General features: G+C 40.2%; 1 protein-coding gene across 2 annotated transcripts in view; it reads right to left on the bottom strand.

Annotated features, from left to right (window-relative positions):
- The window catches only part of LOC110990459 (NADPH oxidase 5-like), a 28,117-nt gene that overhangs the window by 14,286 nt on the left and 477 nt on the right, over positions 1 to 13,354 (bottom strand). Inside the window, exons 1-3 of one of the 2 annotated variants that reach the window (XM_087140367.1) lie at positions 4,680 to 4,816; positions 679 to 799; positions 145 to 295 (exon numbers count right to left, since the gene is read on the bottom strand). In XM_087140367.1, the coding sequence (XP_086996493.1) occupies positions 145 to 295; positions 679 to 799; positions 4,680 to 4,753 (346 nt within the window). In that variant the 5' untranslated portion in view covers positions 4,754 to 4,816. Of the gene's footprint in view, positions 1 to 144; positions 296 to 678; positions 800 to 4,679; positions 4,817 to 13,354 lie in introns of those variants that run through there. The other variant, XM_087140366.1, reaches the window with a different exon arrangement.

The raw sequence follows: 13,354 nt of genomic DNA, 5'->3' as shown, positions 1-13,354 counted from the left end.
AGGTTCTGACCTCTGGAAAGAAAAAGGAAAAGAAATCAGAAACGTAATTTTGTTATCAGAAGCAATAAAAAACGTGTCTTGTTAGAAACATGTTATGCGTACTTAATTGAAACTGAAACCCTGGAAAAGTTAGTTTGGCCTTACCGTCTAAGTCGTAGACGTCAAAGAAGAACCGGAGTTTTTCCTCTTTGGTTCCCTTGGTAAGAAGGAAAAGACCGTCCATCATTTCCCGCTGGGAAACCGTCCCACTGTGATCATTGTCCAACAAATCAAAGAACCGGTCGGCGAAAAATACCTGCCGTTGTCAGACGAAAGAGGAATTAAAGAAATTTTAAAAGAGGTCTTCCAAATCTAAAGTAACTAATGAGCACTGACTTCCAAACCTTAAAGTGCACTTTTAAGCCACTTTATATGGATTCTATGTTTGAATTAAGAACTGATTGAACTGTAAAACATGAGGGGAAACAGAAGGAAATGGTATTATCTCGGGAGAACCCAAAAAAAATTGTGGACCACTAAAATAGCCGACTTCATTATTTTGCGTATATTTCCATTGTTTAGTTAATGTTTGTCCAAAGTCAGCAGATTTTAAAAGCTACGTCCAATCCCAACAATTTCCCGGTGCACGTGGTTTTAGATTTTAGCCTAATATCAAAACAAACAAATGAAGTTACTAACATTTCGTACGTCCAAAGCATTCTTGAAGCTCTCCCGGTCCATGTCCGTGTCTTTGCCCGCGATAGACGCAAAGCGTGACTCGGCCCACACCAACCACTTTGCGTCGGCGTCCAAAACATTTCTATGATAATAAAGATGAAAGATTTAACCAGCAGTGGCTACAAGAAATCATCAAAATCACGGGCAGCTGGGGAGAATCCAGGATTTTTCCGGGGGGAGAGGTGCGGGACCTCTGATTTGTTTTATGTGTGCACGCACGGGTAATGTATTACATTATTTACTCATGTACAAATAATAATCCTTACAAGATGTCATCTCTTTTTTTTATTATTGATAAGAATAAAGGTTGTTTGCAGATCAACGTATACAACTTTTATCAGTTATAGCGTTACGTTGTAGACACAGATCTTTCTTAAAAAAAAATCTCACATTGAAATTAGGAATAAGTCTCAAATTGATTTTTTGAGATACGTACATGGTCAGAAAGAGTATGTCATAAGCTTTCAAATGGTACATATTACAAGTGTGTTGATGGTAACCTTTCAAAAAATATACAGAAATCGCCACATCTATTTCTTCAACATTTACCCACATTCCATCTTATTTACTCGGCGTCAGCAACTTATTCCTGCTTACGATGTACCGGGTCACAAACGTTTTCTTTGTTGGAAGCCTCCATTTGATGGTTCTTACCCAAACCTTCCAGATTAGATTTGGACGGCGAATTAAAATCTACAGCAGTTTCAAGTTTTATTGTTTCATGTATTACCTGTTTTTATCGCAAGGGGCATGATATCACGAACAACATATAACGTATGTAAACCCTCTACGTGTCCCAATTAATCTTTCTCCTCGAAAGGCAGCCTTAATGAAGTGGAATCAGACTAAACTGAAACGGCGTTTTCGAATCCGTAATGGCCAACTGAAGGAGCTTGCAAGAAAGGAGTTCATCCGCTAACCGTGTTTAAGTTGAAGATGGTCTGAAAATACCTCACCCCTTAATATTTATCTACAACATGATCGTAGATGTTTGTGATACATTTCACAGTTTCTAGAAAAATGAGCTTCAAAGGTTTTCTGAAAAGTTTTCAAATCAATTTGGGGGAAATCTTTTCGCTAGAGTAACAAATATTAAGTGTAAATTTCCATTGTTTGGTTTTCAATGACATTCATCAGGCTGAGCAAATCCGTACAAGTAAAGTACATTGGATTGACCTGAGCAGCAAGTACGTTTGCATTTGTTTACAAGTTATTTTATCATACTGGCAATTGGCTTTATTGTTTCGTCTGATAAGAATATTTCAGTGTGTGGAAAAGGAGAATAATTTAATGATTCAAAATACCAATGGTGTACCTTGAAAGTCAAAAGCAAACGTTCAATACAAGAAAAAGATGAACAAATGTTGCTTGGTCATTGAAGAGAAAAATACACACGACCTCAACGCTCCTCGGCGGCAAGGTTTACAAAGTATGGAAAAAAGCGTGGCCTCAACTCTAACACCGCAGCTGTACAACTAGGTGCTTGTGTTCCTTTATTATAATGGCATGCACCCGACTGGAACGCGCTCAAAAAGGATTTGGAATGACCGTCAAACCTGTCTAGGATTCATTGTTGCGGACGTGTGGACAAAAAAGGCCCGCAGGCAGTAGCTTAGCAGCATCGAGGCCAAGGGTTTCAAAGGCTGCATCTTGCATCCATAACTACATGCATATCGCTGTATGATTACAGGAACGTTTCAAACATTGTAGCAGTCATTCAATTTGTTTGTATACCCTATGTAACCAACGTGTCCAAATGCCATGAACTGAGATTCTTTTTCAGTCATTTCATTCACGATTGATCCTGTATTGAGACAAAAGAGAAACACATTTTCCAAATGACTAAAAACTTCACAAGGATTCTTAAGTTACATAATTAACTATTTAAGGTTCATTTTGAATGTTAAGCTTGGTAGAACTGATCTACAAGTCTCACCTTACTTGATTCCAATGTCTAGATTAATTCTGAACTTTCAATGCTAAATTCCTAATTCTAAAGCCCGCAAGGCCAGTTCGGTTCGTCACCATGTGGACCTAACCTTGAGGTTACTTTCTGTTGTGTCCATTGTGGAAAGGCGGACTTCATAGGCAAAACGCTGTATCTCTAAGGTAGATAGACCGTTAGTTTGTTACAAATTTAGTTGAAGTCCGGCTAATAAGTTGAGAATAAAACATACTTTCTAAAAGTGACATCATTTTCCCCTTTGTTACTCCTCAAGAGGGGGTCTGTTTTTTTAAAGGTCGGTAGTTATTTGGGAATGACAATAGAGATTTACGAAATGAAGGCAACATTTTGACAGCTTTTTCACGAAAGGACGAATTTGGTCACAGGGCGTTAAACGGGTGGTTTTGGGAAGTCGACCTGAAATTGGTCACTTTTGAAATAAACTGTTCGCCTTTTTAAAGTACATGCTGACTACTTTCTGATACAGATAGTAAGCTGGGATCTCAATTCTAAAATAAACCAATTACAGAATAATGGAAAATTAATTGCGGAGTAAAAAACGACCTTAGAAATGTTGCCTATTCGTGAAAACTCATAATCCCATCTTCCTCTTTGGCGCTGTTTTTCTAATATTCACACCCACAATTTGTCCCTTCGTGAAAACTCAATTTGTCAATATCCATAGCACATTAACTTCATCTGTTCATGAGAACTCAAGTTCTAATGTGCATTTGTTTTGAAGAGGCAGTTCCTCATTATCCATGACGTACGAAATTCGTCACTTCTTAAAAACACAAAAGCCCTTTAGCCGTGTTTTGCCCATGTTGGAGTAATTTTATCTCTTCTTTGAATAATAAGACTTGAAGGTTTTCATAGTGAAAGAAACTAGAAGAGTGAAATGATTGCGGTTGCACCATGCATCAATCTCTTTCTCGAGTATGTGTGGTTCTGAGAAGAACCGGGAATAACTCGACGTTTCGAACAGTGTACTCTGTCCGTCTTCAGGAAACTGCAGGATTCTGACTGGGTGTGGAGCTTGTATGGTGTAGAGAGGGATCCAGATGTAGGGATTAGCTTGGTGAAGCGTTGAGCTAATCCTTCTCTTCTCTACACCTACAAGTTATTCCCCGGTTCTTCTCAGAACCACACCTACGCATGAAAGAGATTGATACATGGTGCAACCGCAATCATTTTACTCTTCCATCTTCGATTAACTTTATAATCAGAATACTCAGCTCAGCAGATAGAGGCATTAAAAATACCATCCCGTGCAATCTTCCCCCGAGCATTTATGCTCGTATTTGACTCTCCATTAGAATCAAAAGGTGCCACTCAATGATTCAATGATATGGGCAATGTAAAAACAATTCTCAAGGTCTTACGACAGTCTCGTACTGAAGGCCCTTGACTTTAATCCTGGTTTACTTGGAAGGTCGATGAGATGAAATTGTTACAGACATATTTTATGCAGCTTAATACCCTTCTTCAATGTAGGGAACTACTTCGACATTCGTTTGTGTAACGAACTGAAAAGGGCACATTTCAAGACATTTAAATGCAAACGCTTCTTTACCAAACAAGAAGCACTGTCTCGGCTAAATTTGAAGGGTTTTCTGGCCAAATTGTGAACCTGAATTTGTACCTTGAAAGATTTTTAAAGAAATGGTTGTTCACTGGCCCATTGAAATATACTCAGACAAAGAATACGGAATTATGAGAAGCGAAAATTCCAGCTGTTTTATGCACAAATCAATGTATATTTGAGCTTTTCTCCCTGGAATGTCATAAATTTTTTGAAGTGCTCTTCAACAAAAAATGCACTGGATAATTTTAACAATAAAAAAGGAAAACAACGCTTCTTGAAACACATAAGTTCATTTCCAAGACTGCAGTATTAAAAAACATGCATGCATAGACCCTTTGGGTCATATGTAAAAGTACAGCGTTCTAATTGCAAATTGGTACCCAAACCTCCACCTAAAGTCCTCAAAGGAATATTATATTCTTGCACACCTACCTTCGCCACTTTGGTGTCCTTCCTCTTGAAATACTAATTTTATTGAAGCGACCCTGCTGTGTATTTGGATCCATGGAGCAAGATTTACAGACACACCAAAGTACACTGACAGTTAACTGACGAGCGATCCAGTTTGTTCACTTTTAGAGTTTTGTCATAGCCAACACGTCTAAGTCCCCTTTTATAAGCTGGTTCTGGACCATTCTCCACGCCTCACTGCTCTCATAGAAATTCGGGGTCACAGGATTTGCACCAAACGGTGCAGCGTGTGTCTTACTACGATTCCAAAATTTTGGATGACAAAAACTGGAGCAATCCATTAGTTTCATCAGGTAAACACTTTGTCAGTAGCTTTCATTTTTTATTAATTGACATCGATAACCCTAAATGTTCACACTTGTAATTTCACGAGAAAAGATTTGAATACATGAAAAGTGACAAGATATTAGTCAGGATAATCAGTGAGTTTAACGAACCGAGTTAACGAAAACACATTCATTTAAGGCCCGCTTCAAACGTCGAACTTCTGCCATGTCTAATTAAAAATTAGACGTGTGAGGCAACTGCCTGCTTTCTGCCGAAAGTTCCACAGGTCTTGCAGCTTTTAACGGCAGAAGAGCGGTACGGATTCAAACGTCGAATTTCTGCCGTGTCTAAAATTCAATTTAAACGACCCAACTCGGAACATCATCAGGCCATTTTAAAGTGCCCATGCGCCCACAACAGCTGTTTTCGTTTCGGTGTTAAAACAAGATGGAGGTGCACCAACGTCTGTCATTTCTGCAACAATATAATTGTAGTCACCTCTGGCCAGTCTGTAATGACAAAATCCTAACCTGTGCCTTGGAAATATGGGGATTTCCGTCACTGTGTTCCGCCCCAAATCATGTTTTATGTGTGACAGGATGAATTCAAAGGTTCCTTTTAAAACACGAAATGCTCTTCTGAATCTTTAGTCAAAGTTCGTATTTAGCATCAATTCCAGCAAACCTGTATTCTTGACCAACCGTCGACAAGACCGGGTCTTGTTACATTTTCCCTGGAAAAGAGGAGTAAGCAGGACAAGTGAACATACGATTACAACTCTCCTTGTTGCAATAACATTGAGTAGTACTAGTAGTCTTCTTTTCGCAATGAGAATATGCCGCACTATCATTCTTTCTCGGTGTGCCATGTTGTAATTTTGCATTAAGGTCAACATAAAACCGGCGTTTGAGGCAACTTTCGAACTTCTGCCGCTTTTATGTCGATTACAATTGAATTCGACACGGCAGAAGTTCGACGTTTGAATGAAGCAGGTTTAATTGCTCTTGACTATTATACCAAACAACTCTCGTTTTGCACGAAGCATTTCTGCCCTTCTAACAAACTATATACAATTCTGGCTTAGGGACAACGTCTCCCGTTCTTTCTTTATACGTTGACATAAGTCTAAACTACATTTTATAGATCTTTTTTACCCAAGTGACTGATTTGCGCTAAATGTAAACAATACCACCACATGTGGGCCGCCTTGGCCACAGTGATCGCATAATATTCCTGCGGGCAGCTTCAGCTTCAACCACGTACAAGCGCAAGTGCGAACACTGCATTCTTCACAACTGGGTGCACTCATCACGACACATTCTGGCCTAGTGCGACTGTGACATCACAGGAAAAGGCTCTCTATAGTGTAATTCGACCAGCAAAATTAGAAGCCACTACTACGGTGGAAAAACGCTCGTGAACAGGCAGTACGCGCGCGTTACATGCATCTCCGGCCAACAGGGTGTCGCAATTTGCCAAATGCACGCACGCATCAAGCTGAAGAATGTTCGTGTGAGTGCGGTGCCAGCGCAGTTATGGCGTGTAATCGGATTAGACTATAGACGCCCAGCGCAAAGTCACGTATGGTAGGCCCTTCCACTTCCTTCGTGCGCATGCGCTAAGATTCTGTTGCTTGTTAAAACGGCGACGCCAGCCAGCAAACAACTATACCAAAATCCATGTGCAGAGATCTTCCACACTGTGCAAAAGTTTTCTGAATCTATACCAGGGAATTATGATAAAGCTTTAGATTTCATTTCTAGACGTGTTTCTAGTAATAAATATGAGAGACATTTGGGAGAAAAAGGGGGAAAGATGTTTGTGCACGTTGAAATCCCAATCGTCAAAAAGAGTATTTTAAACTCGAAAATTTGAAATGTTCTCCAGTTTTTTTCACACATTTATGCTGCATATCTCAATAATTGAAAAAGTGTTTGAAGAAGGTTTATACCATGTTATGTTAAGCTACTGCGAATTGTCCTTTGTCAATTTGATCAATTTCAATTTTGGCATTCTGTCGACCGGTCAGCCATGATTTATGTATGCAAATGTGCACGTTCATGTACCTGTATATGTACATGTACATGCACATGAAACGTATACATGTACTACTACGGACAAACAATTCTCGTGCGAAATATTCAATATTCAATAACTTGAAAATACTACCAGTGTTTTTATCGGTAGTATTAATGCACACAGCACTTTATTTCGTTTGTTTGGATAAACTGGAGAAGTTGTTTTAAATGGCAAAGACTGTGGATGTATCGTCTTTCAAATCTGTTTCAGAATTTGTTTGGGGAACTGGGTTCACATAATACGGTGGTTTAATGCTGCTAATCATTTTTTAGTTATCAGGTTATCTCCATGAACTTTGTTTGTATTTTGTGACAATAAATTGCGGTCTCCATCCCTGGAAAGAAGTGTTGGAACGACGCCGACGTCGCTTGCCTCATAGTGATCGAATGTGCATGCGCAAACTTTCAACTAAATAGTGCACCAGGGCATGGAAGAGAACATACGTGACTCGCGCGCCAACACCCAATCAGGAAACGGGCTGAGTAAACATGAACAGTACTCTGAATCTATTCGCAGGTCTTGTATGTTCATGCCCCTCACTTTGTTGGTGCGCATGCGTATTGAATCCAACAACAGCCAGAAGCCAGTGAAATGGGTGGATCCCAAAAGTAATTGATTGACGTCAAGCTCAGATATAGTTGTTTTCCCCTCATTTCCATACCGATACTCAAAGTCCCTTTTGCTAACTTGCACATTTTTGCCCCGTCTTACATACCTCCAAAGTAAGAGAGTCAGAAGTTGGAAGGGAAGCCAACAATTTAGAGGGGATTTTTTTCAGGTTTGCCGGGTTTTCTGTGACATTTCTCTTTTTATGAATGCTGAAGATTATCCGGATACAAACGTTCTAATGAGAAAATATCATGCAAGAAGGAAACCGTATGAATGAAAACTGAAAGTTTTTGTTTGTGCCTTTTAGTCGTTTTTGACGTTATTATAAGTATTAGTGCAATGCAGTAAAAGTCAACTCGTACTGAAACCCAGTCTTATCTGTGTGTGTCTGTACGTGTATACCACGCCCAAAATCTGGACATTTCATTTTTGACCGCTGTCGCACTCGGGGCGGAAATCTGAATCCGCACGAAAAACGAAGCGCGTTTCAGACTAATGGCTCTCGATCTTGAAGAAATGAACTGATAGATACAAACGATTCATCGATCTTCCAAACAGTATCACCGATGATCTAAGGGGAATTTGACAAAAGTGTGCGGGAAATGGCGAAAATGGGTCCCAATGAAAAACGAAGCAACTTTAAGAAAAACAGTTTTCTTCCTAGAAATAATACACGTTTTGGTTCATGAGCGTTATTAGTCTTTCATGTGGCATCAAAGTTACTTGAAGGTAAACCTGGCTAAATTGTGGAAATGAGACATAAACTAGGTGGAAAAAAGAAATCAACCTTTTTAGTAAAACTGATATTTTCTTCTTCTTTTATCATTTTCCAGAGATCTTCCTTACAAGAAGCTATATTTCATATAACCATTTGATATATTCTTGGCAATTTATTCAGACATGAGGTCTTCAATGGAAATGGCAGTACAAATCCCTCCCATGGGTCACCACCGACATGTGTCGTCTACTAGAATAAATTTTCCGCCATGGGCATGCAGAGCCTCGATCTGGTAGCTTGTAGAGTCGCTTCAGAATTGTGTCAACGCAGCTTTTTCAACTATTGTCCAATCGCGTGGTATAAGAGCAACCTCATTCTCATGGGTACGATCGTACCGCGCCGTGTTGGTTCTTACCATGCCTTGCGCGATGTAAGTAGTAAAGGAACGCGCACGCAGCCCATGGAGTGGAGGTTGGGTATAAGAACTGAAGCAGCACTCCCAGAATTACCATGCAACCTACGCGGGAGTCACTGAATCGGCAAGTGAAAAGTCGAGGCTCTGCATGCCTATGGCGGCAGCGTGCAAAGAGCGAATGGGAACCGAACATACGGTACGTGAGGTAGCTTTGGTCAAGGCGTTCGTCATTAGCCGCACCGTACACGCTAGCTACCGATAGCTAAGCAGCAACTTTACTGGTCCTGATTCAACTGACTTAATACATGTCACGCTGGCTGCGTGAGGCCGCTGTGAGACTTGATCTTCCACTGCGTGCGAACGCACAATGTACATGTACATAGCAAATATACAAGAACTTGCCGATGTGGTGTGGCGGCAAATGATGAACGCCTTCACCAAGGCTAATTCGCCGGCGGGGAACCGGCAGAGTACAGCAACTCGCCGTCGGCATTGTTTCAAATCATGTTCGTTACAGTACTTTTACAAAAGCAAAGCTTAAAGGGTGATAACCTTCATTTTCATAGTGTCGAGCATCTTATTACAATTTCATTTAGCGATCAAAATAAGGTAGGCTATATGCGTCTACATACTTAATAAGAGTCATCCCGTCCAGGGTAATTACTTTGCGACGACGTTTTCCCCACACAGTTTCACTTCCTTCCATAAGCATCTCCCGCAGTGGCGTAAATTTGTGCCAAAAAGTGGGGGGACGGGGTGTGGAGAAAAGCAGGGGAAGGGGTGACACACAATGACTCTATAGACATACAGATGTCGATGTTCGTGATATTGATGTATATCTGTAATGTGTATTCAAAATGGAATATTCATGGCTTTTAAAAATTGTTTTCCCTTTTTTTAGTGATATTGAATGCATCTGAGTCTTTGGAAGTCCGAAAAAATCTTCACAATCCACTTTATAGTTTTGCTCACCAAAAAAGTGGGGGGATGAATCTATACCACACCCACCCACCCCCCTCCCCCCAAAAAACGAACAAACTGGGAGGGTATATACTCTCCCCTGTGTTCCCAACCGGGATTTACGTCCATGATCTACCTGTATTAACTAGGGTCCACAGATTATATTGTCCAAGTCACATGGGTGATTGAGCTATCACGAAAACATTCTAGAATCTTACACCTCTTCGTCGCCCTGTATTTGTCACGAAGGCATGTGGTAAACTTCTGCGCTATGCCTATGTCTGCTCATGATGTAGGCGAGTCTCACTGTGTGACAATCTTTCCCGAAATAATTATCATAAAGCTTCAGAAACACTCACGATGCCAGTGTTCCATCTATGTTTGTAAGTTAATATGCGTGTATATTCATATGTTCTTGAAAAAATCACATTTCTTAATAAATGTTCAGAAAAATATGTTCTCGAGAAATTAATGTGTGTCACTAATGTGTGGAATATGCCTTCAGGATCAACACGTACCTCCGGCAATTCAACAGGGAGCGTTCACGTATGTCTATCTTCTGTGGTAAGTATGGCAGTTTTCTCACAATTTGCCCTTGTTTCATTACAAAATGGATCAATAAGTTCAATAAAATCCTAGAATAAAGCCATTTCTTCTGAAGGAAACTATGGAACATTACATCGCAAAATAATCCGATATCTTTTTAAAAATAGATCGCAAACTACCAAAAACGTGTGCCATTTTATGAAACGATACAAGGTCAATTGCTCACTGTTTGTGGAATTGACCTCTGTAAAGACCAGGTAGAACTATTGAAAGTAATCATAGCTATCAAACTCTGGAAAAGACCTTGATACAATTTAAAATAATAACAGGCCGACTTTTCAAGGTAAACTGTCCTCATTTGAAAGATTTGGACCAAACAGACGTACCTTTTATTTCATCACCCTCCTGAACCTGTGGACAAAAGGCGCCACCATTCATGATGGTCAGGTCAGTTTTGGCTTACTGAACCGAATAGAAAACACGCTTCCTTTGTTAAACCTATTTGTAAGTGTCGGTATGGGTTAAAAGTAGAATAGCTCTTATCCATATCCTTCAACCTTTAGACGGACCAATGACAACTATGGCTCAAAACAAGACAAACAAAACCATACATAATAAGCAGAAATAATCATATTAGAAATTGTTTCAAAACTTATAAACATCAAATGATTACTTTAACAGACTGAGATTCAAAAAAGGACGAAAAAGGGAGAGTAACATTCAAGCAGAAGAATCATTAAGCTTTTATTGTACGTAAACAACGTGCTGTAAATTACGAAACAAATTACAATTTAGAAATATAAAAAGTTGTGTTTGGTGATAAATATGAAAAATCTACATTTTTGCATCACTTGGTAAACATGGGGATAAAATAATATCGAGAGGTCTATTTAGTCTGAAATATGTTTTACAACTAGAAAAACTGCCTCATATAATGAGCTTGGATTTGAGTGGTAGATGAACTTTCTGACAGTGGGTTCGCTAGCGCACGTTTGCTTTGCTTTGGGTAATAGATGACGCTTCTGACAGTGGGTTTGCTAGCTCAGGTTGCTAATCCCACGGTGCAGTCACTAGAATTGGCCAAAGTTGACTGATGCAGCAAACCTTGAGAGCCAAATTAGACAAATATAAAATGAATTATAATTTCTGGAAATTTGGACATTGTGGATTTGGTCCGGGACGGCTGTAGCAGGAATCATATGCTGAGTCAGCACATTTGGTTATTTGTTTTGTTGAGCAATGTGTGGGATTAGATGAGTTAACAGCCTATTTCAGAAGCACAAGGTCAACGTTTTCAGTATAAAGGGATTTTACATTGCACGAAACAAAACACGGCCTTTGCTTTCTCCCAGAGCGCACGAGGTCAAAAGAAATTAACAGGCTCCCTTACGACCATGGCCAATTACATATTTCTGTACTTCAGGGTACTATACACCACTTGTACTGTGCTGAATCGCAGGCTAATGTAGGCTGAATCGCGGGCTACCCTCGCATACATGTGAAGCGAGACAAGAGACGAAGAGCACCCCCCCTCAACACACACACACACCTTTGTGTTGGTTATTGTTTATTCGGAACCTCGGGAAATCTTTTCAGATATGTAGGGGGATGTGTCAGGTAACAATAGTCTAGAGTGTGTATAGGGATTGGACATGCAGGGGGTATACCCCTCTGTCCCATATCTTGCGGGGTGTATATTGGCATTGGTTATTTTTGAGATGTTAGATGACGTTGAAATTTGTGCCCCTGTACATTTTAAAAGGCCACACAAGCTTTTGGCCTCCTCTTGCCATTTATGCGCATCGCACATCAATTAAAATTTATTAGTGAACTAATTAGAATAGGCTTAAGTATTAGTAATTTATTTTTGCTTATAATAGAGTCACAGCTTGGTTATAAGAAGTAACCGAATGTGGTCATCCGTTGGTTTGTCTTCACACAGTTGTTTGGTCGGATTTAGTCAATGTGTCAATGAGCACAGAAGCCAAAAGGAGTGAATTAGCATAACTCGCACTGTAACGTCATGCAGTCCAACCTACATGGATATTCTTTAGCCGACTCGATCACGACCAAACGGGCATGTTTTTCAGGCAGTGCTGTATGACTGGAGTCCAGGACGCGGACTCGAGTCAGTTTTTCCACTACTCGGACTCGACTCAAGTCACAGTGGATAATGATTCGGACTCGACCACGATGACTCGGACTTGAGCTGGTGACTGGAGTCATGTATTTTCATGAAACATAATATGTACCGTATACGCCGTCAACAAATTATTTGTTACCACCAGTGCTATCACTGCTTTGTATATGTGGAGCGTCGTCGCGTTGCACGTTTTCCTTTTCGCCCATTTTTGCACGGTTAACTGGGTCGACCAGACGTGTCATATTCCGTATCCACAAACTGTACGGCGGTAATGAGACTGTGCGTTGGGCGCACATTTGTTATTTGCACGCGAGTACGCACTGATGTTCCCAAACAATCGTGGACGTTAAACAAAAGAATTAATGACCGTCCGCGATTCCCGGCACGTCCACGATTGCCAACTGTGTACAAAACATGATAGAGGTCTTCCAAAAAAGTTAAAGTATGAACAAAAGAGGACAATAGGAACGTCTGTGATTGCCCAAAAAACACGTTTACATGGGCGTACATATTCCGCCTCATGGTATCCATAACCAGTTACGAGAATGAATACTTTTGGCGAAATGGCCAGGCTCGTGTGCATATAATTAAACGCTTGGCCTACGCTGGGCATGACTGTAAAAGATTTTTAAACCCTCATCTTTGGCTCACGCATTCTCCCAAGTCCGTCTTAAATGTACTTTAAAACCGGCCCAGCACTTCATTCCCTAAATAAAGAAATAAACGAAGATACTGGAATTTAAAGTTCAAACGGTGGATGATTTGCTTAAGCAAAAAAGTCCTATAGCTTTTTCAATGAATGTAATTAATCAGCATAGACGAAACTGGTAGCCCACAACGGACTTACAACTTTGATCATGGATTTCCTCTATGGTTTGATACACTTAGAATAATTGGCT

Source organism: Acanthaster planci, linkage group LG08, assembly GCF_054643075.1.
Source record: "Acanthaster planci isolate LZ-2023a linkage group LG08, COTS_SCS, whole genome shotgun sequence".
NCBI classification, from domain to species: Eukaryota; Metazoa; Echinodermata; class Asteroidea; order Valvatida; family Acanthasteridae; genus Acanthaster; species Acanthaster planci.
The sequence above is the reverse complement of the archived record's forward strand: the minus strand, read 5'-3'. Positions and strand labels throughout refer to the sequence as shown.